This window comes from Sus scrofa, chromosome 1, assembly GCF_000003025.6.
Source record: "Sus scrofa isolate TJ Tabasco breed Duroc chromosome 1, Sscrofa11.1, whole genome shotgun sequence".
In the NCBI taxonomy this organism is placed as follows: Eukaryota; Metazoa; Chordata; class Mammalia; order Artiodactyla; family Suidae; genus Sus; species Sus scrofa.
This window is the reverse complement of record NC_010443.5, coordinates 229,421,751-229,449,633: the sequence shown is the minus strand read 5'-3', so window position 1 is coordinate 229,449,633 and position 27,883 is coordinate 229,421,751. Positions and strand designations below refer to the sequence as shown.

General features: G+C 42.3%; 1 protein-coding gene and 1 long non-coding RNA gene across 18 annotated transcripts in view; one reads left to right on the top strand and one right to left on the bottom strand.

The window, feature by feature from the left end:
* Positions 1-20,614, bottom strand: part of GCNT1 (glucosaminyl (N-acetyl) transferase 1, core 2) — a 173,815-nt gene extending 153,201 nt beyond the window's left edge. For 7 of the 17 annotated variants that reach the window (XR_001306502.2, XR_001306503.2, XR_002336468.1 and 4 more), the window contains exons 1-2: positions 20,447-20,579; positions 19,529-19,683 (exon numbers count right to left, since the gene is read on the bottom strand). Coding sequence is in view for 3 of the 17 variants with exons in the window: in XM_021065059.1 (XP_020920718.1) it covers positions 12,099-12,129 (31 nt within the window). In the remaining 14 variants the exon portion in view is untranslated. The other 10 variants (XR_002336467.1, XM_021065073.1, XR_002336474.1 and 7 more) reach the window with 9 other exon arrangements.
* Positions 20,641-27,883, top strand: part of LOC110255722 — a 40,414-nt gene continuing 33,171 nt past the window's right edge. The window contains exons 1-2 of the long non-coding RNA XR_002336433.1: positions 20,641-20,784; positions 21,758-21,900. This is a non-coding gene — a long non-coding RNA (uncharacterized LOC110255722). The remainder of the gene's footprint in view (positions 20,785-21,757; positions 21,901-27,883) is intronic.

The following is a 27,883-nucleotide window of genomic DNA, read 5'->3' as shown; positions in this document are numbered from 1 at the left end:
GTAGGATGTAGATACTAGAAAAGAGAAAGCACCCCTTGTTTCTATGCATGCTGACAGAGTAAAAGCCTGAAGCAAAGGAAGTGCAAAAGGAAGATTATGATGTGTAACAAAAGCAGTTTTTTAGAAAAGAGGAAGGTGAGTAAGAGGTAGTATCTGTTTACCACTCATGTTCCATAACCCTAGAGACCTCCTTTCATGTTATGACACAAAGTCTATTTCTCAGTTATGAACCACAGCAATGAATCGATTTTTAAGCACATCTGTGGAAATGAAGGCAAGATTTCAGTAAAGAAATCAGAAGAGTGATGATAAACAGGGGACACATACATGCCCCAAACGATGCAAGTAATCTCTCATAAGAAAAAGCCAGACACCTATAGTCAATCTTTAACAAAGGAGGCAAGAACATAAAACAGGGAAAAGACAGTCTTTTCAGCAAGCATTGCTGGGAAACCTGGACAGCTGCATACAAAGCAATGAAACCAGAACACACCCTCACACCATGCTCAAAAATAAACTCAAAATGGCTTAAAGACTCAAATATAAGACAAGACACCATCAAACTCCTGGAAGAGAACATAGGCAAACCATTCTCTGACATCAACATTAGCAATATTTTCTCAGGTCAGTCTCCCAAAGCAACAGAAATAAAAGCAAAAATGGGACCTAATCAAACTGACGAGCTTTTGCACAGCAAAGGAAACCATAAAGAAAACAAAAAGACAACTTACAGAATGGGAGAAAATAGTTTCAAAGGATACAATTGACAAGGGCTTAATCTCTAGAATATACAAGCAACTCATACAATTCAATAGCAAAAAAGCCAACAACCCAATGGAAAAATGGGCAAAAGACCTGAATAGACATTTTTCTAAGGAAGATGTACAGATGGCCAACAAGCACATGAAACAATGCTCAACATCAATGGTTATTAGAGAAATGCAAATCAAAGCTACCATGAGGTACCACCTCATACCAGTCAGCATGGCCATCATCAATAAATCCACAAATAACAAATGCTGGAGGGCATGTGGAGAAATGGGAACCCTCCTGCACTGCTGGTGGGAATGTAAGCTGGTACAACCACTATGAAGATCAGTATGGAGGTACTTTAGAAGACTATACATAGAACTACCATACGACCCAGCAATCCCACTCTTGGGCATATATCCGGACAAAACTTTCTTTGAAAGAGACACATGCACCCGCATATTCATTGCAGCTCTATTCACAATAGCCAAGTCATGGAAACAACCCAATTGTCCATCGACAGACGACTGGATTAGGAAGATATGGTACATATACACAATGGAATACTACTCAACCATAAAAAAGCACAAAATGCTATTTGCAAAAACATGGATGGAACTAGAGACTCTCCTGCTGAGTGAAGTAAGTCAGAAAGAGAAATTCAAATGCCATATGATATCACTTATATCTGGAATCTAATATACGGCACAAATGAACCTTTCCACAGAAAAGAAAATCATGGACTTGCAGAATAGACTTGTGGTTGCCAAGGGGGAGGGGGAGGGAGTGGGGTGGTTGGGCAGCTTGGGGTTAATAGATGCAAATTATTGCCTTCGGAATGGATTAGCAATGAGATCCTGCTGCGTAGCACTGGGGACTATGTCTAGTCACTTATGATGGAACATGATAATGTGAGAAAAAAGAATGTATACATGTATGTGTAAATGGGTCACCATGCTGTACAGTAGAAAAAAAAATTGTATGGGGAAGTAACTATTACAAAAAATAATAATTAAAAAAAAAAAAAAAGAAAGAAAAAGCCTTTCTCAGAGTTCCCATTGTGGCTCAGCAGTAACAAACCCAACTTGTATCCATCCAGCATTGGCCTCGCTCAGTGGGTTAAGGATCCAGCATTGCCATGAGCTGTGTTGTAGGTCGCAGATGTGGCTCAGATCCCATGTTGCTGTGGCTGTGGCATAGATGCGCAGCTGAAGCTCCAATTTGACTCCTAGCCGGGGACCCTCCATAAGCCACAGGTGGGGCTCTTAAAAAAGGAAGAAAGGAAGGAAAGAAGGAAGAAGCCCTTCTGAGAAGGAGCCCAGAAGGCTACACAGAAGTCCTGCATAGAAGCAGCAATCGTGGTGGCCTGGCTCCAGGGCTAGCTGTCCTCCCCTGGGATGGCTTCTCATCCATCAAATGAGCTTTGCTCATTAATCATGAAAATGTTCCAATCATTCCAGAAAGGAAGGAAATGAGGAACACCCAGACACTATTCTGAAAATTTCCTTTGCAAATATAAGGCAAACAATAAGTACTCAGAGACTAGAGAGTAGACTTGATCTGCTGTTTGTTTTCTGAACGTCTTTGTTTCCTTATCTGCCCCTAACACACAGACACAGACACACACACACGAATATTCTTTGGCCTTAAAAAGGAATGAAATTATGTTAAGTGAACAATCCAGTCACAAAAGAAAATTCTATATGATTGTATGATTCTGCTTACTAGAGGTACCTAATAAGAGCAATTAACCTCATAGAGATAGAAAATATAATAGAGGTTACCAGGGCAGGAGGAGGGAGAAAGGAGAAGTTATTGTTTAATGGGTACAGAACTTCCGCTTAGGATGATGGAAAGTTCTGGAAATGGATAGTGGAGATGTATAACACTATAAATATACTTAACACTGCTAAATTTTCCTTGACTCCATTAATGACCCAGTTTTAACCTTGAGGGTTATTTAAAAAAAAAAAAAAAAAAAAAAAAAACCTCTTTGTTATGATTTTTAAAAATGCCACTGGCTTATAACTTGAACAGACACCTTCTGAGGAGGTGAGGAGAGTTAGGCAAACATAGAAGAGGCTTTTTAAATTAGGGAAAGACACACATTAAAGGAAGTATATTAGGAGTATAGGCAAGAATGACCCCAGGTTGGTTGAACACACAAAGCCTTCCAAGTCTGGTGTTATAAAAATTTGAAGATAAAGAACAGAGATCATCTGCCTGGCTCCCTCTCAAAGACCTGTGTGTTTCTTACTGCCTACATGGTTTTAGTGTCATCCAAATTTCCTTCAAGTATGAGTAATGGCTAACCTAACTTTGAAACGGGAAAAATCTGTCCTCCGAGGTAGGAGAGTTCATTCGCAGAGGCTGACCTCGATAGACATGAACAGAAGTACGTCTGTTTACACACATGTACACACACACGTTTATTTTTTAAAGGAATTTTCAACTTCATTACCACTACAGGCCAAAATGAGTATAAAAGATCTCATTGTCCCTTCAAAATTCCAGACTGAAGAGTAAAAAAAGTTGTTTCTTTCATTTTCTTTTTTTTAAAAAACAACTGAATCCTAGGTAGCTTATAGTACTGAATAGAGCGCCATAGTTTTATGGAAACAGAATTTAGATTTGAAAGGTACGTTAAGGTTCATTTTCTCAATCTTAATTTTTTCTTATTTTTATCTTTATTTTTTTTTTTGGCCCACACCATGTGGAAATTCCTGGGCTAGGGACTGAACCCATGCCTCAGCAGCTACCCAAACTGCTGCAGCGACACCCCAGATTCTTAACCTGCTGCACCACAAAAGAATTCTACCCATACTTCTTTTTTTTTTGTCCATTTGTCTTTTTAGGGCTACACCCACAGCATATGGAGGTTCCCAGGCTTGGGGTCCAATTGGAGTTGTAACTGCTGACCTACACCAGAGCCATAGCAGCACTAGTTCCGAGCTGTGTCTTCTACCTACACCACAGCTCATGGCAACGCTGCATCCTTAGCCTACTAAGTGAGGCCAGGCATTGAACCTGCAACCTCATGGCTCCTAGTCAGATTCGTTTCTGCTGCGCCACAACGGGAACTCCCCATACTTCATTTTTAAGATGAGAAAACTACGGTGTAGAGCATACTTGGTTAGCAAGGCCACCTGTCAAGAACAGTTCTTTTTTTTTTTTTTTTTTTTTCACTTTAGGGCCACACCTGTGGCATATTTAAGTTCCCAGGCTAAGGTTGAATTGAGCTGCAGCTGTGTGCCTACATCATAGCCACAACAACACTGAACCTGAGCCTCATCTGTGACCTTCGCCACAGCTTGTATCAACACCAGATCCCTAACCCACTGAATGAGGCCAGGGAACAAATCCGTTTCCTCATGGATATTAGTCAGGTTCTCAACCCACTGATCCATAATGAGAACTCCTCAAAAACATTTCTTAAACAGAGACATCTTAACAGTGGCCCTGGTTTCTGTCCCACCCGCTCAACATGCAGCCCACAGGTCCTGGGTTTTCTGAACAATCCTAATTTTTAATATTCTGAGGTTTAAACACTTCCTAGCTCCCAGAGACTCTAGTTCTAAAATACTAGATGCCCTGTTGTTTTCAGAGGAATTCCCAAAATTCCAGGTCATACCATTGTCTGGATTTTCAGCTCGCTAAATGTAACTGACAAAGCAGATATTCTCAATCTATATGGAAAAATACATTCCTAACTATTAACAAGAATGAGAAGTGCTCTTAGCCCAATTCTCTTCAACATGTTAAAATTCAGCTCAAGCTCTTGCAAGTGGTCCCTTTTCTGAACCATAATGACTACCCCTTCTTTGAAATTCAGCATCATTCACTATTGGGAGCCACGGAGCAAAAGAAGGGTGTGCAGTGAAACACAAGCAAGTATAAATCCTATCTATACTGTATTCTAATGGGTGGTTTCAGCAAATGACCTAATCTCTCTGAGCCTTTCCTTATCTAAAAACAAAGCTAATAAGACTATTTGGTGAGTGACAATTTTTTAAAACATGTATTATAGCAATTAACACAGTGACTAGTATGCAGCAGTTGCTCAATAAACAAGGGTTATTACCATTACGCCTCCCTATTTTCACATAGCCTCATCTCTAAACTGATCCAGGCACATGCTTGGTCAGCTCCTGGTAATCAGAGTCTGGTCTCAGCCTTTTTTCCCTCCCCTGATACTCACACTGTTCCCTGGGCTTTGCACAGGCTTATTCAACTGGTAAGGACTAAAAGTAAATAAATAAATAAAGTCTAAACATTGCAAAATCCACTCCCTTCCACCCCCAAAAAGGTAGGGCAGTATCCTGGATTGTTTTGTTACATGTGTCTTCTAACTCATAGTCTCTCCCAGATAAAGAAACTAAAGTATAATACTTAAATGCTCCAAATTATAGTCTGTCATTGAGTGGAACATGAATTCAAAGTACTCAGTGTTGGGTCTTACAGAATGAATATCTATAAAGAAACCTCAAACAACTGGCCTCATGCTGGGTGGCTCTCATTCCATCTTCAGGATTGATATAACTTTCTCAACCATTCTGCACTTCAGTCTCATCTGTGCAGAAGAGCAGTTGAGTTAGGTTAGGGGACCCCTACTCTTTTTTGCTTTTTTAAGGGCCGCACCCACAGCATATGGAGGTTCCCAGGCTAGGAGTCTAATCGGAGCTACAGCTGCTGGCCTACACCACAGCCACAGCAATGCAGGATCTTTAACCCACTGAGCGAGGCCAGGGATAGAACCTGCAACCTCATGGTTCCTAGTCGGATTCATTTCCGCTGTGCCATGACAAGAACTCCAGGACCCCTACTACTGAATGATAAGGCACTTTGCTGTTCCAAAGCAAATGAATGATGGACAGGGATGGGAAGGCTGAGCACTGACTTGAGGGTCAAGAGAGCAGAGGATGATAGGGAGTCCCACTGCAAGACAAATCCTAACCAGACTGTATGTGCACAAGACTGAGAACTTTTTTTGATAGTGTTTTTTATAAACACACTACTATATATAAAATATACAACTAACAAGCACCTACTGTATAGCAGAGGAAACTATACTCAATATTTTGTAATAACCCATAAGGGAAAAGAATCTGAAAGAGAGCATGTATATTCTTTTTTTTAAGAATATATATATATATATTCCCGTTGTGGCTCAGTGGTTAACGAATCCTACTAGGAACCATGAGGTTGCGGGTTCGATCCCTGCCCTTGCTCAGTGGGTTAACGATCCGATGTTGCCATGAGCTGTGGTGTAGGTCGCAGATGTGGCTCGGATCCTGCGTTGCTGTGGCTCTGGTGTAGGCCGGTGGCTACAGCTCTGATTCGACTCCTGGGAACCTCCATATGCCACAGGAGCAGCCCAAGAAATAGCAAAAAGACAAAAAAAAAAAAAAAAAGTGTACATATATATATATATGTATGTATGTATAACTGAATCACTTTGCTATACACCAGAAACACATTGTAAATCAACTAAATTTCAACTAAAAATTAATAAATAAAAATAAAATACAAGGAAGTGGCAGGGAATCTCATTATTTTCCTTCACACACACACACACACACACAAACATATTGATGGTGCTTTTATAGTAAAAGCTACTGCAGACTTAAGGAAACTGTTAATGTTAAGAGTTAGCAAGCTCTTTTTACATACATTTTCTCTTTCATTCTCAACCAATGTGCAGCCACTTTTATTCTCACTTAACAGTTAAGGAATTGAGGCTTTAGCTGCTCTGATGACCATCTGGTGCTCATCTGGTCCACTTTACCAGCAGGAAAGAGGTGAGGCTCAACCCACGGCTAACTCCTAAGAGAGCAGAGGGAGCAGAACAGTCTCACTTTCTAGCCAAGAATAACACTGGATCCAGTTATTAACAGCTTCAAATTATACCTCGCCCCACCTCCTAACCTTTCAAGGAGCCCCAGAACCTTCCAACTCTTCCCATGAGTGTAAACATGACAAACTTTCCTCCCAAAGGGTTAGACCAAAGACACATCAGAACAACCTCTTCAACCCTCCCAGACCCACTTGTGATCTGAACTCTGAAAGTTCCCTTTAAGAAGCTTCATAGGAGTTTTCGCTGTGGAACAGCAGGTTAAGCGTCCAGCATTGACACTGCAGCAGCTTGGGCTCGGGTCACTTCTGTGGCCAGGGTTTGATCCACTGCCCCAGAATTTCCACATGCCACAGATGCAGCCAAAAAAAAAAAAAAAAAAAAAAAAAAAAGATCTCATAAACTTGTGGGGCAACTCCCATCTATCATTTTATTTAAATTACATTTAGGTATATTGAATTGAAAGTATTGCCAACGCCAAGAATGAAGGAATTCTCCATGTAGACAAAGAAAAAGTTTTCTTCAAATGAACTGGCATTCAGAGATGAGCTGTACTTCTGTACAGACTAAAGCCCATTAAATAAACAAGGCTCCAAATAGATCGTAAATGCACAATGGAAAAATCTGAGAAGCGCACACCCAAAACTATTCAGTGATCATCTTTTTTGGTTGGGAATGTAGAGAGAGATATTTACTCGAATACACTGTCATGTTTAAATTTTTAATTTTCACTTTGGGAATTTTTCTAAATTGTAAATTGGGAGAAAACGGCCCCAATGCTTCAACATATGCTCCAGTTAAATATGTTTGCAAAGCATGATGATCAAGATAATTTCCAATCAAAAAGCTGTTCACAGTCTCAGTCCAGTTACACATCATTTACATGCTTCCTTCTGATGGAGTCTGGGGCACCACTGTTTTACACTTGTGCTCTGACAGGATAGCAGTTGGGATTCAGTTTTCTATTATGCTTTTATCAATTAATGGCCATCAAAATGTCTTCATTGTTTTTGTCACAATTAACGTGTGACCTCCAAATTGTACTGATATAAACTTGAGCTATGAACACATTTGAATTTACTCTTATCTGCCTTTTCTTTTAGCTTTTCCTTGAAATTCCGGGAGGACTCGGATTAAAATTTATTACTTTCTATGGCCCTTGATTGCCACTCAAATGGACTATGGTATTTACTTAGTCTGCCACCAGTAATACCTGAGTGCCAGTTTCTCTATATTTACTCTACAATTATCTTCATTGTGTACTATGTATGCATACACAGTGTAATTATTTTTGCCAGTATTGCAACTGTAAAATGATGCATCAGGGAGGTTTCATTTTGTACTTCTTTAATTTCTCCTGAGTATGGTGACACGTGAAAGAAAGGAGAGTTTGGTAGCAATGATTTCAACTCTAGATCCAGACAACCCAGGTACTAGGCACCATCATCCACCAACTTAGACTTCCATAAGCCCTTAACCTCTCCAAGTTTTAGCTTCTTCACTGGTTAAAAACAAAAATAATTTCAAGCAATTTAATTTGGTTAACAATTATACATACGTGAGTTTTTATAAAGAATAAGTATAGGAGTTCCCATCGTGGCTCAGTGGTTAATGAATCCGACTAGGAACCATGAGGTTGCGGGTCCGATCCCTGGCCTTGCTCAGTGGGTTAAGGATCCGGCGTTGCCGTGAGCTGTGGTGTAGGTTGCAGACGCGGCTCGGATCCCTCATTGCTGTGGCTCTGGCATAGGCTGGTGACAACAGCTCTGATTGGATCCCTAGCCTGGGAACCTCCATATGCTGCAGAAGCGGCCCAAGAAATGGTAAAAAGACCAACAACAACAACAACAAAAGAATAAGTATAATGTGCTTACCCTATACTTCATACATAATGAGCCTGTAATGAGCATTAGTTTTTTTTTTGTTTTTTTGTTTTTGCTGTGCCCTTGACACATAGAAATTCCCATGCCAGGGATTGAACCTATGCCACATCAGTGACCAAAGCTACTGCAGCAACCAAGGTGGATCTTTAACAGGCTACGCCACAGGAGAACTCCTAACATTAGCAATTTATGGACTATTATTGTTTATATTTCCTTATCTGGACATTGTTCAAATCTTTAATTCATGTCTAAGGCTAACTTTTTTCTGACACCCCCCTCCCCCAACACACACATAAGAAACTGTATTTCAAGTTTATTAACAAATACCTGAATACACTTAATTCCACATGAGCAGCTATTATGAAAAACTATTTTGTTATTACAAAAGCTATTATACAAACCTATTATTTAGGTCCTGGGGGGAAAATACAATCACAAATAATGCATCTCCCTGACGTCAAACAATTTAGACAAAGGTTATATGCTGAGCCTTCTGGGATAAATTATAGGCTTGGTCAATATAGTAAACTATTTTGGAAACAATGCATCCATTGTAGAGCTGAAAGAAACTTGAGAACCCAGAACACATCTAGTTCTGCTAGAAACTCAGCTCTGGGGGCAGTTACTAGATTGTGGGGATGGGGTGGATTCTGAGGTCCAGTAACTTAAGAGAATTGAGGTCAAAATGAAGTTAGACAAAGTGCTGTACTCCTGGGCTTCTTCCTTCTCATAGCCCTTTAAGATAGTAATAGTCACCGTGACCATTTAGAGACAGATACCAGGGACATGGTATTCAGCAAATTTTAGAGAAACAACCAGGCATGAGGAAAAAAATCCACCTAGTCCCAAGTCCCACTCACCTCTTGAACACATGAAGAAGCCGGGACCCAGGAGGATAAGTGACTTTCCTAAGGGTCAATAATGAGTAGAAGGTTGAGGCTTGACCCTGAACTTCACCCGGTTGGATGTTCCTTTTTGCACTCTACCACTTTGCTCAATTTGGTCAGGGAGGTAGAAGGCAGAGGATAGGGAAGCTGACTCCTATGTGGTCTATTGCCATCAAACATTGCTTTTCTTTTTTTTTTCCACCCCCTGTGAATACATATCTAATTTCAAAGCCAAAAAACAAAGCAATGAAATCACTGTATGAGTCAAACAAGAAAACTAGTGTATTTTTTTTCTTATATGTACATTTTTAACCTCTCCACCACAACCCTAACCGCCCCCCAACCAAAAAAAACCAAAAAAATTGGTATTAGCCAGCTTGGTCAATCTACCTTGTGAAGCTGATTTTTACTATGTTCCAACAGCACATCTACCATCAAACACTTTCCTAATGGGTCCAACTTGGCACAAAGGACCATCCTCAAAATGGCCAGAAACATCAGTGGATGTTATTGAACCAAGCTTGGGTCCATGATCCTGTGCACAGTAAAGCCAATCTACTATCACTAGGTTGTGGCAAAGGAAAGTGAAGCTTTTATTGTAAGGTACCAGACAAGGAGTCCAGGGTAGCCATGCTCAAAAAGCTCCCAAATTCCTCAATGGTTTTAGGAAACAGTTTTTATAGCTAAAGTTGGGATTGGGGGGTGGGTAATGGTATATAGGGTGTCTGACGTTTCTCTGATTGGTTGGTGATGAGGCAACAGACAGGTGTTCCAACCTGTCTGGGATCCAGTCTGGATCCACAGGCTGATGCTCAGCCTGAAGTGACCACCTTCCACCTGGGTGGGGGCCTTAGTTCCTGTGGAAGAGCTCAGATATTCTTTTAGGAGGAAACAGGACCCTGCCCTATAGCTGCACCATTGTATCTTGACTGCCTTTCCTCTCTGTATTCTCTCACCCCTCTAATTAGTAACTGTTTGAATCTGCCCTTTGGAATTCAGGAAGGTCTAAGAGACTAAAATCTCTTTTCTATAAGCAAGAAACAGGGGAGCATGAAGAGGCTTTATATTGGGAGGGCCCTTCAGGGTCCTGCTTGGTTTCATGGATACCAATAAGGTGTTTAAAGGCACTCATTCTGACTTGGACACATGTTTGAAAATCTTGTATTTGTATAGCCATGCCTTCTATTTTTAGGGAACTTACAAGTTCTCCAATAAAAGGCAACCAACCTACAACATTGTTGGATTGACTATTTTGTTAGGTCGTACTCTTAAAATAATTCAGCATAGCCAGTAAGATGTAAACGTGTTCGTTTTCAACTATACCCTGGAGGCTGTGAAGGTCAAGAACCCTAAACAAGAACACATTCCTGGGTCAGCCGTATTCTCGCTGTAGCTTCTACATGTGCTTCAGATATTTTCTCTGTCAATCAGAGGTTTTGTTCATTAGCAGAAGGAGTGTTGCATCTTCTGGGGTGAATTTAATGACTTTGAGTGACACGGCATGTAAGAAAAGAGTGAACAAAGACGGTATCACGTGTATCATCTATGTGGGATATTCTAGAGGCACACCCTACACTTATATCAAAAGGATACACAAGCCTGGCAAGTCGGATAGCCTGGGATGGTGCCCTGGGCACATTCCTGGGTCCAGCTGGTGATGCCAGAAAATTCGTGGTTACCTGACGCCAACATGATAGTCAGCTGAATCTGATGGTCAGTTGAATCTTGCCAGAATATTGACATACATATATGCCTCAAGTGAACTTTTAGGGAGAGGCAATCAGAGCCTCAAAGCAGCTAACCTGAGACTCAATTTTTAACCTTCACCTGCCCAGAGAACTTCAGCCCTCAATCAACCTCTGCTTACCAAAAACACCCCAACTGGCTTCTGTGGGTTCAAGGACAGCAGCACTGACAGGACCAGTGAATTGAAGAATGAGAAACCACAAGACTTAAAGCATTTACCTGTTCCAGAACAAAGGACTGATGACAACATTTCTGGAAGTTCCATGGTCTTTTTGGTTTGTTTTTTAAAGTACCCAAGGTGGCTTGTTTAAAGGAAGTTTAATGTAAGCATTTCAAAGGAAACACAGGATTCATTACTTTCCAGAGTTTGAGTACTTATTTTAACTCTAATAGCAATCCTATTTTCCACTAAATGAACTACAGGTACATATCATGGGGAAAAGGCAGTTTTAGATTAAAGTTTACAAGGAATGCAAGTTTCAGACTGTCATGTTTCTCTGTATGTGTGTTTGTGTGGAGAGCAGTTTGACTCCAAGTTTTTAATGATGAGCTTGCAAAATTTATAGTACAATTACTAAGAATAAAAGCTTTGAGTAAGTACTTTCAATATATGCAACTTTCTTTATAAATGACATGTACTGGAGTTCCTGTTGTGATTCAGTGGGTTAACTATCCAACTAGTATCCATGAGGATGCGGGTTCAATCCCTGGCCCTGCTCATTGGGTTAAGGATCCAGCGTTGCCTCAAACTGCAGTGTAGGTCACAGATGCAGTTTGAATCCAGTGTTGCCATGGCTGTGGTGTAGGCCGGCAACTGCAGCTTGATTTGACCCCTAGCCTGGGAACTTCCATATGCCACAGGTACAGTCGTAAAAAGAAAAAAAAATTTACATGTACCGCTGTGCATGTAGTCTTAAATGGTAAGCACTTCAAAACAAAAAGGGCAAAGAAGAAATAAAACCTATTAGTTTAATTACTTACGGCACAAAACTTCTTGCTCACTGCAATTCATATTTGTGATGAAAACAAGAGATTAAATACGCTTCATTATTTCTGAAAACTCCAGTTAATTACTGTGTAATCGAGCACTTGAATGACTGCTTCCAGCCTCCATGTAACATTTTGCTTGAATGGCTGTCTGTCTGGGGTCACAGGGATATGTGGGAAAACAGAACACTCTTAGCTCTGCTTCCTAAACCTTGACAGTTTTCCAACTACCCACCAATTATACAAAGCTTCGTCTGGTAATTTTCAATCAACTGACCTTGCAAATGAGTCAGCAGGTGTCATATTTTTATAAATCTGACCATGAAGTCAAAACTCTTGATATTCTTCACCTAAAAGATTGTAACATGGAGACAATTACTACACTTCTGATAGCAAAAGTGGGAAGTTTTTTCTTCCAGACACCACCCAGTTCTGACACCAACTGGGTACTCAACCCTTCGACACAATCACTGACTAGCCAAAGTTAGCCCAGACCCCACAGCTTAAGGGCTCAGTTCCACAAGACTGCACCTATTTCACAGGCCAGCTGCAAATGGGGTGCCCAGGCCAATGACAAATACAGGGGGTCCCATGATTCCCCTACACCCCAAGTTCAAAAACTTGCTGGCACAGCTAGGATGGCAGAGGATACTTTACTTATTACTATCAGTTTATTAGAAAGCATATAACTCGGGAAGAGCCAAATGGAAGAGATCCTGGCAAGGTATGGGGAGAGGGGTGGGTGCTGCTCTTCCTGGCTTCTTCTCCCGGCCCCTGGCCACCCCTGCTTAGCACCTTGATGCGCTCATCAACCCAGAAGTTCTCCAAACAGCATTGAATTGTAGAAGTGATTTTATAGCCCATCCCTGGGTACCTCCTCCTCTTCCCTGAGGTCAGCAGATGGGGCTGAAAAGTTCCAACCCCCTAATTCCTCGACTTTTCTAGAGACTAGTCCCCTCCTGGGAGTTCCCGTGGCACAGCAGAGATGAATCTGACTAGGAACCATGAGGTTGCAGATTTGATCCCTGGCCTCGCTCAGTGGGTTGGGGGGTCCGGATGTTGCTGTGAGCTGTGGTATGGGTTGCAGACGCAGCTCAGATCTGGCGTTGCTGTGGCGTATGTAAGTCAGCAGCTGCAGCTCCAATTAGACCCCGAGCCTGGGAACCTCCAAATGCCTTGGGTGCAGCCCTAAAAAGAGAAAAGACCAAAAAAAAAAAAAAAAACAAAAAAAAAAAGACTAGTCCTATCCTGAGGCTACCTAGCCTCTCCCCCACCTCACATACATATGTAAGTCACCTCATTAGCATAAACTCAAGTGTGGAAAGAGGCTCCTATATGAATAACAAAAGATGTTTTTTACTACCCCTGCCTCTCAGGAAATGCCAAGGGTTTTAAGAGAAACTGGAGACAGAGACCAAATATGTATTTCTTATTTTATCATAAGGCCACAACCAATCGCAACCAACATTCCTAATACTTTCCAGAGAGCCCACCACAATGTCTGGCCCTAAGAAAATGCTCAATAAATACTGGCTGACAGTAATGTCTGACTTTACACACAAACACACCAAATTCAGGCAGATGGTTTTGCCTCCTTCAAAGAAAAAGCCTCACAGTTCTCACCAAATCTAAGGCCTCTTTATCCATCTTCTCCCTCCCACTTTCTACCAAAGTTCAATCCCACACCTGTGTTCTGGAATCCGTCCTCTGTCACCTTCTCTGAAGTCTGGCCCTAGCATTTATTTCTCACTCCCACATCTTTAGCCTCTCCCTCTCTACCAGAAACTTTCCAACAGCATTATAGAAGTCTCTCCATTCTCAATTTGAAAAGCAAACAAGGAAAGAAGAAAGGGCCACAGACCCCACATTTCCTCCCTACCCTGCAGGTGTTCCTGGCTTAGTGGTCTGAACCAGCTTCTCCTCTCCCTCCAAGCTCAATGATCAAACTCTCCAGGGCCAGCCCCATCCTCTTCTCATTCTACATCCCTCTTGGGATGATCGTTTTTAAGTTTTTCATGCTCCAACAGACTGAACTAGGTGAGTACTGGATCATCTTTTTCATATGCAGTGATTGTATTTATTTGCAACAGCTCCCAAACATCTATTTCCACCCCAGATCTCTTTCAGGAGTTCCCCGTTGCCTACTTCCTGACTCCACCTGGATGTCTCACAAACAGATCTGAATGGAATTATCTTCACTCCCCTAATTCGTGCCAACCCATTCCTCCTCTGGTGTTGCCCTTTAACCATAAGTGGTTTCACGACCCTATCCTACTCAGTTATTTATGCCAAATATCATCCTGGGATACCTCCCTCTCCATCAACTATAACCAAATAGACACCACCTTCTTACTGATTTCAACTATACACAATCTCTCTCTCTCTCCTTCTTGGGGAGAGGGCTACCCTAACCCCTTTCCATCCTTGGGTGACTGCACTATTGGGCCACACCCCATTCTCTCCCACTCCCAAGGTGGCCACATACAAGTGCACAGGCTGTGCCCACACAAACTGACTGGCTCGAGGAGCTACCTTTGGTCCAACCTGTGGGACAAGCAATATATCTCTTCTAATTGGTCCACTCAGAAGACAAGCCTTTTGCTGGTTTGCAGCAAGGCACTATATATGCCAGCAGGGCCCACCCCTCTAAGCACAGCAGTGACAATGATCATTTTTAAAACCCAAATCTAATCATCTTGTCTCCCATTTACAAGCTTTCAAAGAGTTCCTACTACCCTTACATTAAAGTTCAGTCTAAAAAATGATCCAAGAGGACTCAACCCAAAGCTACATTCCTTCCTTCATCTCAATTATTTCAGCCTGGAATTGCAAATCCTAATTCACCAGATTACTTCCTGCTCATTGTTAAGGCCTCATTTTATTTATTTTGTATTTTAGGGCCGTACCTGCGGCATATGGAAGTTCCCAGGCTAGGGGTTGAATTGGAGCTACAGCTGCCGGCCCATACCACAGTCACAGCGGATCCAAGCCTCATCGGCAACCTACACCACAGCTCACAGCAACGCTGGATCCTTAACCCACTGGAGGAGGCCAGGGATCATACCAGCGTCTCATGGATCCTAGTCGGGTTCGTTACTGCTGAGTCATGATAGGAACTCCCTATTTTTTTAATTCTTTCTTTTTCAGCCGCACATACAGCATACAGAAGTTCCCAGGCCAGTAACTGTGAGCCAGAGCTGCAACCTACACCACAGCTACAGCATGCCCGATCCTTAACTGCACCAGGCTAGGATCGAAGCAGCATCTCCATAGAGACAAGCCAGATCATTAACCCACTGCACCACAGCAGAAACTCCTTATGGCCTCATTTAAAATATATACATGTATATATTTTTTTGGAGTTCCCTTCATGGCTCAGCAGTTAACGAACCCAACTAGGAACCATGAGGATGTGGGTTCAATCTCTGGCCGCACTCAGTGGGTTAAGCATCTGGCGTTGCCGTGAGCTGCGGTATGGGTTGCAGATGCAGTTTGGATTCTTCATTGCTATGGCTTTGGTGTAGGCCAGCGGCTACAGCTCCAATTCATCCCCTAGCCTGGGAACTTCCATATGCCGAGAGTGCAGCTCTAAAATAACTAAATAACTAAATAACTCTCTTTAAAGGTACCTACCTGGAGTAAATCCCCTCCCTAAACCAGGTTAGGTCCCCAGGTTAAATGGTCTCCAGACATTTGTGCTTTCCTAACTATGATTGCCTGTGTGACTGTGTGCTTGTCTGAGCCCTTTCCTTGAGCCACTAAACAGTTCACAAAGGCAGGGATCCTCCATCCCCATCCCGTTCACAGCTGCAGCCCCACAGCTGACAATGGCTGGCATTTAACAGGTGCTCTGTAAACAGTTGTTCAATGAATGAACAGGTCACTCAAGTACCCAGAAATCTTGCAAACAGTTTGGCTCCCTCTTTAGCAAAAGAAAAATTAATCATGAGAGGAAGCTCTTAGTAAATTTGGTGTATTGATTATCAAATACATGGAGATTCCTCGTTGGAAATATTAAAACAATCAATAAATTAGAACCTCTGGGTGCTTCATGGCAGCAGCAACAATTCCTTCTTTGGATATGCATTTGTTGTTTGTTTGTTTCTTTTTAGGGCCATACCACAGCATGTGGAGGTTCCCAGGCTAGGGATCAAATCAGAGCTACAGTTGCCAGGCAGCTGTAGCTCCACAGCCATAGCAACGCAAGATTAGAGCCATGCTGCGACCTATACCAAAGTTCATGGCAATCAGATCCCCAACCCACTGAGCAAGGCCAGGGATCAAACCCATGTCCTTATGGATACTAATTGGGTTCGCTCACCACTGAGTCCCAACGGGAACTCCTGGATTTGCATTTGTGATTACAATGCTCTTCTGAGCTATGAACAGAGTTTTACCAGGGCAAGCTTCCCATGTGCAGTCACACAGCACCCTATGCTTTGCTTACTGCTCAGTTGTCCGTTGCCATCTCGAAATTTTTTTTTTTTTTTTTTTTTTTTTTTTTTTTTTTTTTTTTTTTTTTTTTTTTTTTTTTTTTTTTTTTTTTTCGAATTCTTCACAGTATTTAGACAAGGGGATCCACAAATTATGTAGCCATTTCTGAGTATTACAAATTAGTCTGATTTTTGGAGGGGGCCCAATGAATAGTCAACCCCTAGTTAAGGAGGCATTTTTCACAACCAGGGCTATGTTTTCAGCCTCCCCAGCCAAGATTTAAAAAAGAGGATTATACTTATAGGACATTTTTTCTTCTGATAGGCTCTATTACATATTACTTAGAGTTTTCTTTCATAAAATTAGGCCTTCTCAGGCTACAGAAATACCCAGTTGTCTTAGTTATTGCTGTTAGGTAAAACATTTTCAATTTCTTTTAAAACTAAATTCTACTCTGAATATGATTTACACTGAGTGTTATTATTAAAATTTTGCTTAGAATTTTTTGTTTGGCATTCTAATATTAGGGCTTGAGTCAATTTTTCTACATCAACAACCATGGTCCATTGATATTCCATCACCTTAAAAAACTGAAAGATATCGAGCATACTAAAAAAAGAAAAATGAAAACTACAGTATGAGTTCCCTGTGGCACAGCAGGTTAAGGATCCAGCATTGTCACATCAGTGGCTTGGGACACTGCTGCTGCAGATAAGATTCAATCCCTGGCCTAGGAACTTCAACATGGGGGAGGGGGACGGTGAGGAACAAAACAAAACAACACTGTAGAATTCTTTTTTGGCTATCATTTGTGAGGGAGAGGCATGCCCAAGGCATGTAAAAGTTCTCAGACCAGGGATCGAACCTGAGCTACAGCTGCAGCCAGAGCCAGGGCAGTGGCAACACCACCAGATCCTTAACCTGAGCCAAGAGGGAACTCCCTAACTTTCACATTTTAAACTCTAGAAATTTAACAACTGCATCAAACACTTGAAATTTCTTTGGTATAAAACCTGGCAGGATAACATGGTTGTTCACGAAGAAGCCTGGTTTCGTCATCTTTGTTATAAAAATATTTTAAACGTCAGATGTTTAAGCTTTACAAATAGCTTCTTGAGCCATTAAAAGTTTAGAGTTAACTGTGTTCAGTATAGAGTTTAGTTAATAAATGTTTACAGCATTTTAAATGTTGGCTCATTTTTTTCTCAAAGGGTGACTCTGTCCCCCAGGGGACATTTGGCAATGTCTGGAGACATTTTTGGTTATTATAATTAGAGGGAGGGACAGATAGCATCAGGTGGGTCAAATCAAGGACACTGCTATACACCTTACAAATGCACAGGACAATCCCCACCACAGAAAAGTATCTGGCCAAAAATGTCAAAAGTGCCAAAGCTGAGAAACTCTGATCTAAACATACATGCATGTGCCACCGACAGACAGCAAGGATATATGACTACCCTTAATCGTGCCTCCTATGTCAAAGTCACTTGGTTAAGAATAGAGAGATGCCCCAGGAAAAACACCAGAATTGTAAGAATAGTCATTTGGGAACTGCTTTTTTAAAGCTGAGAGTTAGGCATCTGGCATCCTGAGCTATCCTGAGCAAGAACCATGAATAAACAGTGACACAAAACCTTGGCTGGCCCATAAAGACGATTTTACTCAATGCAGCTGAACAAAAGAAAACAGAAATTGTGACTCAGAAGAGATGATTTTTAATAGTAGTAATTTGTTTCCTACCACCTCATTTCATGAAAAATGTACAGTATCTACCTCATAGGTCAGAGTTTTTCATTCACTTGAAAATGTAATCACCAGGTGCAGCAGTTTCTAATAAATCTGAATGAACCTACTTTGATTTGATTTCTTGCATTAAAAAAAAAAGAACCAGTATTTAAACTTAGTTTCTACATTTTTTTAATAAAGATTTTTCAGTTATTGGGTAGGGGAGCTCTGGCCACACTGGACCAAATCTGCTGCATATTTAGGGGGAAGGAATGGCCAATACCCAACAAGATACTAGCAGGTCCCCTGGGACCAACAAAGGTCCATTAAGCTCTCTCACACACTACATGTTCAGTCTCTGCAAAATTGCAGATTTGATTTTGTAGATAGTTGATAGTTCTTAAGAAAAACATGTGTGTGTGTTAAGCAGCTAAATTGCAAGTGCAAAAGAAGCAACTAGTGACTCGAAGCAGTCCTCTAATTAATCAGGAATAAACTAATGAAGGATGCAATCCAGCACATGTTTAGGACAAAGGCTGAGAAGGTTCTCCAGGATCAGGCTGAAGGAAGGACAGAGGAGCTGACAGGCACCTTCAAACCCTCACCATGAAATGAAAATGAAAAAAAAAAAAAAAAAAAAAAAAATCACCAACTTCTTTCATCTACCAATAAAACTCAGTAAAAGTAAATTCACTGTATGTTACACTGTTTTTAAACATAAAAAGTTAGCGATTTCTAATAACTCAAAAGTTTCCCAGAACTACCATCTTGAAGGCCTGCAAAAAAAAAATAATAATAATAAAAAAATAAGCAAGAGCAGATAGCCACACACAGCTTGCAGTTTCCTTCTTGCCACAGCTGAAATCTGTTACCAAATCCTCTGGCAAGGGGGGCTTGTCTGGAACTGCCTGGGATCCTAGCAGGTAATTTACACTGATCTTTAAAAACCATTCAGCCCTCCTCCTCCCCTTTATAAAACAAACCTGCCTTTCAGAACAGCTCTAAAAGGGGGGGCAGGATGCCCAGAGAAGCAGCACAGGAGTCCCTGACTGGATGCCTCACCTACCACTCACCAAATTCAGACTACAAAAAGCTATGGCCTTGTTCTCATCTCAAGGCACCATTCTGTTTCTGAACACTGCATATCCTCCCAATTTGTCTCTTGTACTGCTATTTGTAAAATGAAGACTCTTCTCTCTCTAGAAAAAAATACCAAGGCCAAGGGCGTGTGTGCAGGACGCCAGGTGACTTACAAGACTCACCTCCAACCGGGCAGCCTTTAAGGCCCAGCCAGAAGCTACAGACGACCTCATCCACCGAGAAAGATGAGAAGTGTGTGTCAGGCAGGGGTGCATCCAGAAAACAGGCGGCAAGGGAGGAACGGGCTGTGAGCGAGAGCTTCTTTCACCTAAAAAAGCTAATAAAAATTGTAAAAACTTAAATCAGATATTAGGTGCTAACAACACAAAGCCAAAAAGAAACCTAGAAAGGGAGTAGAATGCGTTTAAAAAGAATCACCTGTTTCATCACAAACCCAGCAGCGCTTTGTTTCCTAGACTTGGCGTGACAGGTAGAGAGGGAAAGAAAGTAGACGCTTGAGGGCTTCGGAGCCCCAGGACCAGCGTCTTTTTTCCAGTGGTTTGCCTCAGGGTGTGTCATTTATCACCCTGGCAGAGCAGTGAAATGGGGGTAATAAATGCCTCTCCCCAGGGCTACAGTTAAGATTTAAATGAAGTTAAAACCTCTAGACCCAAAGGGACAGTAGAGAGTAACTGTTGCTCCCAGCCTATCCAAGCCCGCAGCCTCCCACTTCGACTCCTAAACTCCTACTCGTTCCTACTCGTTCCGTGGACCAGGGGAAAACCAGCAAAAGTCGCTTCCAGGTGACAATGGGCACCAGAGTCTCGGCCCGGGGTTCCCCTGACCGGATGGAAGAGTAGAGTCGAGGCAGGGCGCCGTGCACCATCCTTGACCCCCGGGAGAACAAGCTCGAAGCGGATTCCCACCTCGCGTTCTCTTCCTCCTGCCCCGGCTCGGTTTCCTCTTCCCCTCGCGGAGCCGACCCCGCTCGGGACAACGGGGCCCTCGCTGAGAGTACGTCCCCTCCCTCCGTTCCATCCTCTCGGTTCCTCCCTTGCTGCCCGGCAGCCAAGCTGGGGACCCGGCGAAGAGGTGGTTACCTGCAGCGAGTGTCTGGCCCCAAGGACGCTGGAGGGTACGGGGCGCTCCTCGCCCTGAGCCGGGTTGCGCTGGGCTGCGCTCTAGGCCCTGAAGGACCTCGCTGCCCACCCTGGCCGCCCACCCCCTCGCCCGTGCGCCACGCCCCTGGGCCCGCCCCTCTAGGCCCCGCCCAGCCCATCCCCGCCTCGCCCTCCTCGCCCTCCTCGCTCTCCTTGCAGATCTCTACCCCTGCGGGCGGCTGCGGGCCTCCTGCCCGAGGTCAGCGCGCCCTCTGGGCATTTCCATGGACTGGGTTGAGGGCTGGCCGGCCGTGGGCTTCCAATCCCTGTTTCCTCAGGTTCGCCCGGGTTCTTAGTTGAGAGAACCGCGTAAGGACTGGGCTTATGAGTGGGGTCTTCTTCAGAATGATATCCGCCTTCCTTGAAGGAAGGAAACGCGGGAAGTGCCGTCATTTCTGATTTAAAAAATAAAAATAGGTTTACTAACAAAAACGGGGGGGAAAAAGGATGCCAAGGCTTTCATTTCTTGTTAAAGTTTGCACTTGAACTTGTAGATGTTTATTTCCTGATGAGCCTTGCTTAATACAATTAGTATTTAAAAACTCATTACATTCGTGTGTATAGTCACATAAAAACTAAAATCGAATTAAATTACGGAACAAGCCACAGTGCTTTACAAAGTAGAAAACACCCTTCTCCCGCCCTCACAGCACATAGCATTGAGTCAATGGTGAAAGTTGATGCAGTGTCCTTTGTAGCAAGAGGAATATTGTGTATGTTTTCTTTGGATATTTAACTGCCAGAGTAGGAGTAGTTCTTTTCTTCCTATCACTTATTCATTCAACACGCATATATTGAATTAAATGAACTGCTTACGTAGTCACTTCCCTGCCCATGGGGTGGTGTTGGAGGTGTAGGGTAAAGCTAAGACTCTGAGAGTGGGTAAGTTTCCGGGTAAGAGGAGGTTCCCTAGTGGCCCTCATTCTAACAAAAAGAGGTCATTGTGGGAGTTCCAGTTGGGGTCATCAGGGTTAAAAACCCGACTAGTATCCATGAGGATGAGGGTTTGATTCCTGGCCTCGCTCAGTGGGTTAAATATGCATCACTACCTTGAGCTGTAGTGTAGGTCGCAGATGCGTCTTGAATGCCACGTTGCTGTGGCATAGACTGGCAGCTGCTTAGACACATCCTCACAGAGCAAGGATGACAGTATCTAGTAAGTGGAGCATGAATTAGCCATACTGCAGAGCACACAGGTTTCATGTTAACCCACCCGTCTCTTTTATGAAGATCCGGCCTTTTCTCTTTTAGAGTTTGGAACCTTCTGGGAGGGCTGCTCTGGACTCTCCTCCTCCCCACACCTGACTATTGCTGGTTGAAGCACAGCATGCAGGCCAGCTGTAAGGACAATGACGAAGTCACCATAGTCACTAATCAAATATTCCTGGCGGAAGGTAAATCTTGCCTCTTTCCTGAAGAGATTCCTCCTCTAATGACAGTCTTGGAACATCTTGCTTTAATTTTATTTAGGAATCTTTTTATAATGCAATATATGCAATACCTAGAACAGGGGAGCTCCTTGTTCATGAACTCCTTTTAAATTGTAATTTAGAGTTACTGTTGTGGCTCAGCAGGTTAAGAACTGGACATAGGAGTTCCTGTCTTGGCGCAGTGGTTAACGAATCCGACTAGGAACCATAGGGTGGGGGTTCCATCCCTGGCCTTGCTCAGTGGGTTAAAGACCCAGCGTTGCCATGAGTTGTGGTGTAGGTTGCAGACGCGGCTCGGATCCCGAGTTGCTGTGGCTCTGGCGTAGGCTGGCAGCTACAGCTCCGATTGGACCCCTAGCCTGGGAACCTCCAAATGCCACGGGAAGTGGCCCTTGAAAAGGCAAACAAACAAACAAAACTGGACATAGTATCCATGAGGATTCAGGTTAGATCCCTGGCTTTGTTCAGTGGGTTAAGGATCCAGTGTTGCTGTGAGCTATGGTGTGGGTCACTGATGCAGCTCAGATCCTGCAGCTACAGCTCTGATTCCGCCCCTAACCTGAGAACTTCCACATGTTGCAGATGAGGCCAAAAAAAGAAAATAAATAAACCGTAGTGTATATTTTTATCATAGAAACAATAGTATGAACCCAAAATATCTTTTGCAAATATACACAGAATTTACATTTCAGTCAGAACTAGAAAAAAAAGTGATTGTGATATGTTTTTTCTATCTATTGTTAATCCAGATGACTGTTTTTACTAAGGGACAAGATATTTTTAAATTCCCTAAGTAAAGCCATTGTGGAGACAATTATGGCAACTCCTAATGCAGCATTATGAAATTAAATTCATAAATTTTATTAATTCAGTGTTTGAAACTAATTCTGTTACTTCTTTCCACTAGACTAAACATGTTTCCTTCATCCTCACTTGACTGTTTTTTTTCTTATTGTGCTTACATCAAGCGTTTTTGGTTTGGGTTTTTTGGGGGTTTTGTTTTGTTTTGTTTGCTTTTTAGGGCTGCAGGTGCAGCATATGGAAGTTCATAGTCTAGGGGTTGAAACAAATCTTCAGCCGTCGGCCACAGCCACAGCCAACGCCAGATCCGAGCCTAGTCTGCAATTAAGTTTGTTTTCAATTGTCGATACTTAGTATTCATATTTAGGGGAACAGAATTTGCCATCCCTAAATAGGCCTCTCTGGCATAAGGATCATTTTAAACTGATTGTTTATGTATTTATTTGGCCATGACTTTGACAAGCAGAAGTTCCTGGGCCAGGGATAGAAGCCACTCCACAGCAGTGACAATGCTAAACCCATAACTGCTAGGCCACCAGGGAACTCCAAAACTGGTTATTTTTAAGAAACTGCAAACATAAGAGAAGCTCTGGAAATTAAGTAAAAGTCACCCTTTTGTAAAGATATATACACACACACACATATATACATATACATATATGTATACATATATATGAAATCACCCTTTGTAAGGGCATCTCCTTCCCTGTTCTAGGAAGAGGGGAAGGATTGATGGGGATAAAGTAGGATAGTTACACAGGTAGTTGTAGAAGTCCCAGTAGGGGACAATAGATCGAGAAGGAAACCTAGGGAACTTTGGGAGACCACTGTAAGTTAATGATCGCTCAAGAAAGCCATCAGAACATCTTGGAACAAAGCAGTTTTGCTTAACTGTAAAACCATAAATAAAAGCACAAGATATGCCTGCCTCAGTTCATTAAGTGAAAGATAAAATGAGGTCTGCATTCAAGTTCAGCAAGATAATGAGCCTTAGGACCTAAGACAGGAATTTAAGGGAAAGGTGACATTCCAAAGTAGGAGACCCTCACTGTAGGGAAACCTGAAATGATTCGACATATTTTAGCATATGTTACCACTCTTCTGCTGATTTGAATAAGCACTAAGACAGACCTAGTTTGACCTCATAGGGTTAAATACTCTCATACCCAATATAAGGAGGAGCTAGTGATCTATGCCTGATGTCTACTTGAAGAATGAGGAAGAAATTGGTCTTTTCCCACTCCCCACTTCCCTTGGATTGTAAAAACGTAGCTCATCTAATCCTCGGGGCAGAGCTTTCTTACCTACCCACTTGTATCCCTCACAAGTATCTTATCTTAATAAATATATTTCTCACCTATCTCTTTGTCTCTCACTGAATTCCTGCTGTGCTGAGACATAAAAAACCTGATCCTCCTTGGTAGGTCCAGACACCAGGTGAGTGATTCTAATTTAAAAAACCATGGGTTTAATTCCCCATCTGGGTTTTGTTTGGAAATGTTTTGGTTTCAGGATGACCAACTCTCTGGGATCTCTAATCAGTGCAAAACAACCTTCTTGTTTACAGTGCCTTTTTTTTTTTTTTAATGACTGCCCAAAGTGACTGTCTCCCCACCCTGCCCCCGCATCTTATCTTTAGCTGAAGACAGTGTGTAATGTCTTGCACCAATTGGAGAAATTACTTTGTTTTACTGGCCTTTCCTATATTTACCTATTATTAAATTTTGTTTGTTTTCCTCCTGTTAATCTGTTTTATGTCAATTAAATTATTAAGCCCGCCAAAGAATCTAAGGAGGAGAAAGAAAATTTTCCTCCCCTATGCTTATAAGAATATGCTCTTTAATTTCTACAGAGGTGATCAAGTTTACTTGCCCTTGAGTTATCTACTCATGTCATTGAACATTTATATCTTTTAAAAAAAGAGAAAGAAAATGTGCAGATCTTCTTGCCCAGCAATTCTCTTTGACATAAACTCAACAATTGTTTTTTTCTAATGTGATATCTACTAGCCACATGTGGCTACTGAGCCATGTGTCTACATTGCATTGAGATATGTGGTAGATGTAAAAATCCACAGTCAATTTTGAAGACATTGCGTGAAAGAAGTGTTTAATATCTTACTTAAATTTATTTTAAAATATTGATTATATATCAAATTGATACTATTTTAGATATATTGTTTTAAAGTTTATTACAATTTTTTAATTTAAAAAAGTGAAAGTGTGGAGTTCTCTTGTGGCATCCTGGATTAAGGATCTAGCGTTGTTACTGCAGAGGCTTGGGTCATTGCTTTGGCTCTAGTTCAGTCCCTGACCTGAAACTTCCACATGGAAAGGGCATGGCCAGGAAGAAAGGAAGGAAAGAAAATGACATTGCGCTGTGATTAAAAAAAAACAAAAAAAAAAACAAAAACAGCATATATTGCAGGCATCAAGCAAGGAGAGCAGGCAACTGGTGCTCAAAAGCCCAGATGGCTTTCAGGAAAGGGTTTTTATTTTTTTAACAAGCAGAAGTTCAAGGGCCAGGGATCACACCTGCACAAAAGCAGTGACTAGAGCTATAGAGATGACAATGCCAGTTGAATCCTTAACTGCTAAGCCAGCAGGGAATTCCTAGTCCACTTATTTTTAACTAACACAATAACATATACTCATCAATACATCAGAAGCTTTTTCTGGATTTCTTAGGGGTATGTCAGTCAGAGTCCAGTCTGAAAGCAAAAATAAAGCCGTTATTTTTATAGTGAATGTAAGGAATTGGTTAAACATGTAATGGAGAGTTGAAAAGGCACAAAGAGAAGCATTGCAGTGGCTAGGACCTCCCCACTGCAGGGAGCAGCTGTCACTAGTAGAGCTGGACAGAGAAGTGTGGGATTATCAGAAACTAAGAGCTGGAAGAAGGCCCCTGGGGAACTGGGACTCAGACCTCTAAGTTGTAAAGGACAGGGTGGGTGCACCCAGCAGGTGGGGGTTTTTGTTTTGTTTTTATTTTTGTTTTTGGCCACAGCGTGTAGTGGCTTTACATGGGACCTCAGTTCCCAAACCAGGGCAGAACCCAGGCCACAGTGGCAAAAGCTCCAAATCCTAACCATTAGACCACCAGGGAACTCCACCAGGTGGTGTTATTTCTGAAGGTGAATGTGAAATTAAGCAGGACCCTGTGGGGCCCTCTGGGTACAAAGCCTCTCTGTCCCATTTATTATTTGCAGGATAATGGCTTCAGCCTCCTAGACCTTCCTAACCAAAGAGCAGATTTAGTTACTAATCAGGGAAGTAAGAGAATGCAGAAACAAAGGAGGGGTAATCACATTCTAGTGCAGCCATTAAAGCAGGATCCTCTGTCCAGCTCAAGAGATATACGTTAATACCTTTGAGTTCTGCTGGAACTAAGGCCCCACCAGTGGAGGATGGCACCACCCTGTTCCCTCACCACCAACCAATCAGAAGAAACTCATACACCCTGCCGCCCTCACCCCAATTTCACCTGTTAAAAACTTCTCCCTGAAAACCATAGGAGGGTGTTCAGGGCTTTTGAGCACAAGCCATCCATTCTCTTTACTTGTCCCTAAAATAAACTTGACTCCGAACTCCAGTATTTCAGGTTGTTTGGCCTCATTGCACTATGGGCACAGGAACTTGTGTTCAGGAACAAGTATTTAGGCTGGATCTGAGAAGGTAGATTAAAGACAGGAAATTGGAACCAACTTCTACAGCCAGGGGAGAGAGCCATTGCTTGGTGATGCTGGCAGGAGGATTATCTGAACTGTTTATCCCCACTGACCAAATATCAAGAAGCGAGTCCCTTCCCCCTTCACTTGCTCCCCCTCTCTCCTCAAGCACCTCTGTTGGCAAACCTTCACAGAAAACGTGGTTTGTTGTTATAGCTACCGTACCACAGAACAGAGTACAGAAAAATGGGCTTAAGCTGAAGGATATGCCTTAATAACCAGCACAAGGTATAAGCTCATAATCACAAATATCAACTTTTCTAATATTATAGATGCAAGGAAGTACTGATAAACACAGCTGTTATAGGAGTTCCCTTGCGGCTCAGTGGGTTGAGGATCCAGCTCTGCCATCACAATAGTTCAGACCACTGCTGTGTTACAGATTTGATCCCTGGGCTGGGAATTGCCACAGGCTGGGAATTGCCACAGGCACAGCTGGTGTGGCAAAAACAAAACCAAAATACAACTGCTATTGTTGTTGCAGAAACTCAGCCTCTGTCTAATGGTGCCCAGTAGAAACTCAGAGACAGAATTTTAGGCAAAGGAATAAAAAAAAATAGCGCGATTGCTTTGCCAGGCCAAGGAAGCCACAGCAGGCTAATGCCTCAAGACTGTGCTCTCCTCTGGGAGAGAATAAGAAGTGGTTTTATAGTTTGGGGGTGGAAAAACAGGGCTGCAGATAAGGATCTGGGTAGATGCAAACCTGTCTTCTTCAAAGCTGGTGTTTAGTGGTCCTAGGACTGGTTTTGGTGGTCCCTCTTCTTTCTGGAATAAAGAATGCTTCTCAAGTAATGCTTCCATTTGGTGAGAGTTACAGTTCTATAGAAGAGCTCAAAGATATTGTTCTGTATATTCCTTGAGGAGGAGCCAGAACTCTGCTCTGAGGCTGCACTATTTTTTCTCGACTGTTCCTCCTTTGTCACTGCATCCCTTCCCCTTCCCTGATCAGCAACTGTTTGAACCTGTCCTTTGGAACTCAGGGAAGGTCATATAGACTGAATGAGGGCCTATTTCCTACAGACAAGAAAATGAGGACACAGAAAGTCTTATGCCCAGGAGCCCCACAGGGCCCTGCTCGTTTTCAGTCATGACACTTGCAATACCTGTTTTAAAATGTCATGTTAAAACTGTGGTTAAAAGTACAATTCAAATAAGACAGGGTTGAACTTGACCCAAACCCTATGCTCTTGAAAAACAGTGGTGGTTTTAAAAAAAAACCATCCCCACACCCTTTTGTGTTCCAGGAAACAGCTTACTATAAAGAACCACTACCATTCCCCAAATGACTTAAATAAAACTCACAAAGAACTCCCTTGATTACCTATGACAACGCTAGACACAGACCATCCAAATTCCCTTCCTTGTTCTATCAATGATTACCTGAACTCTTTCTCCCTCCTGACCAATCTATACAAAATG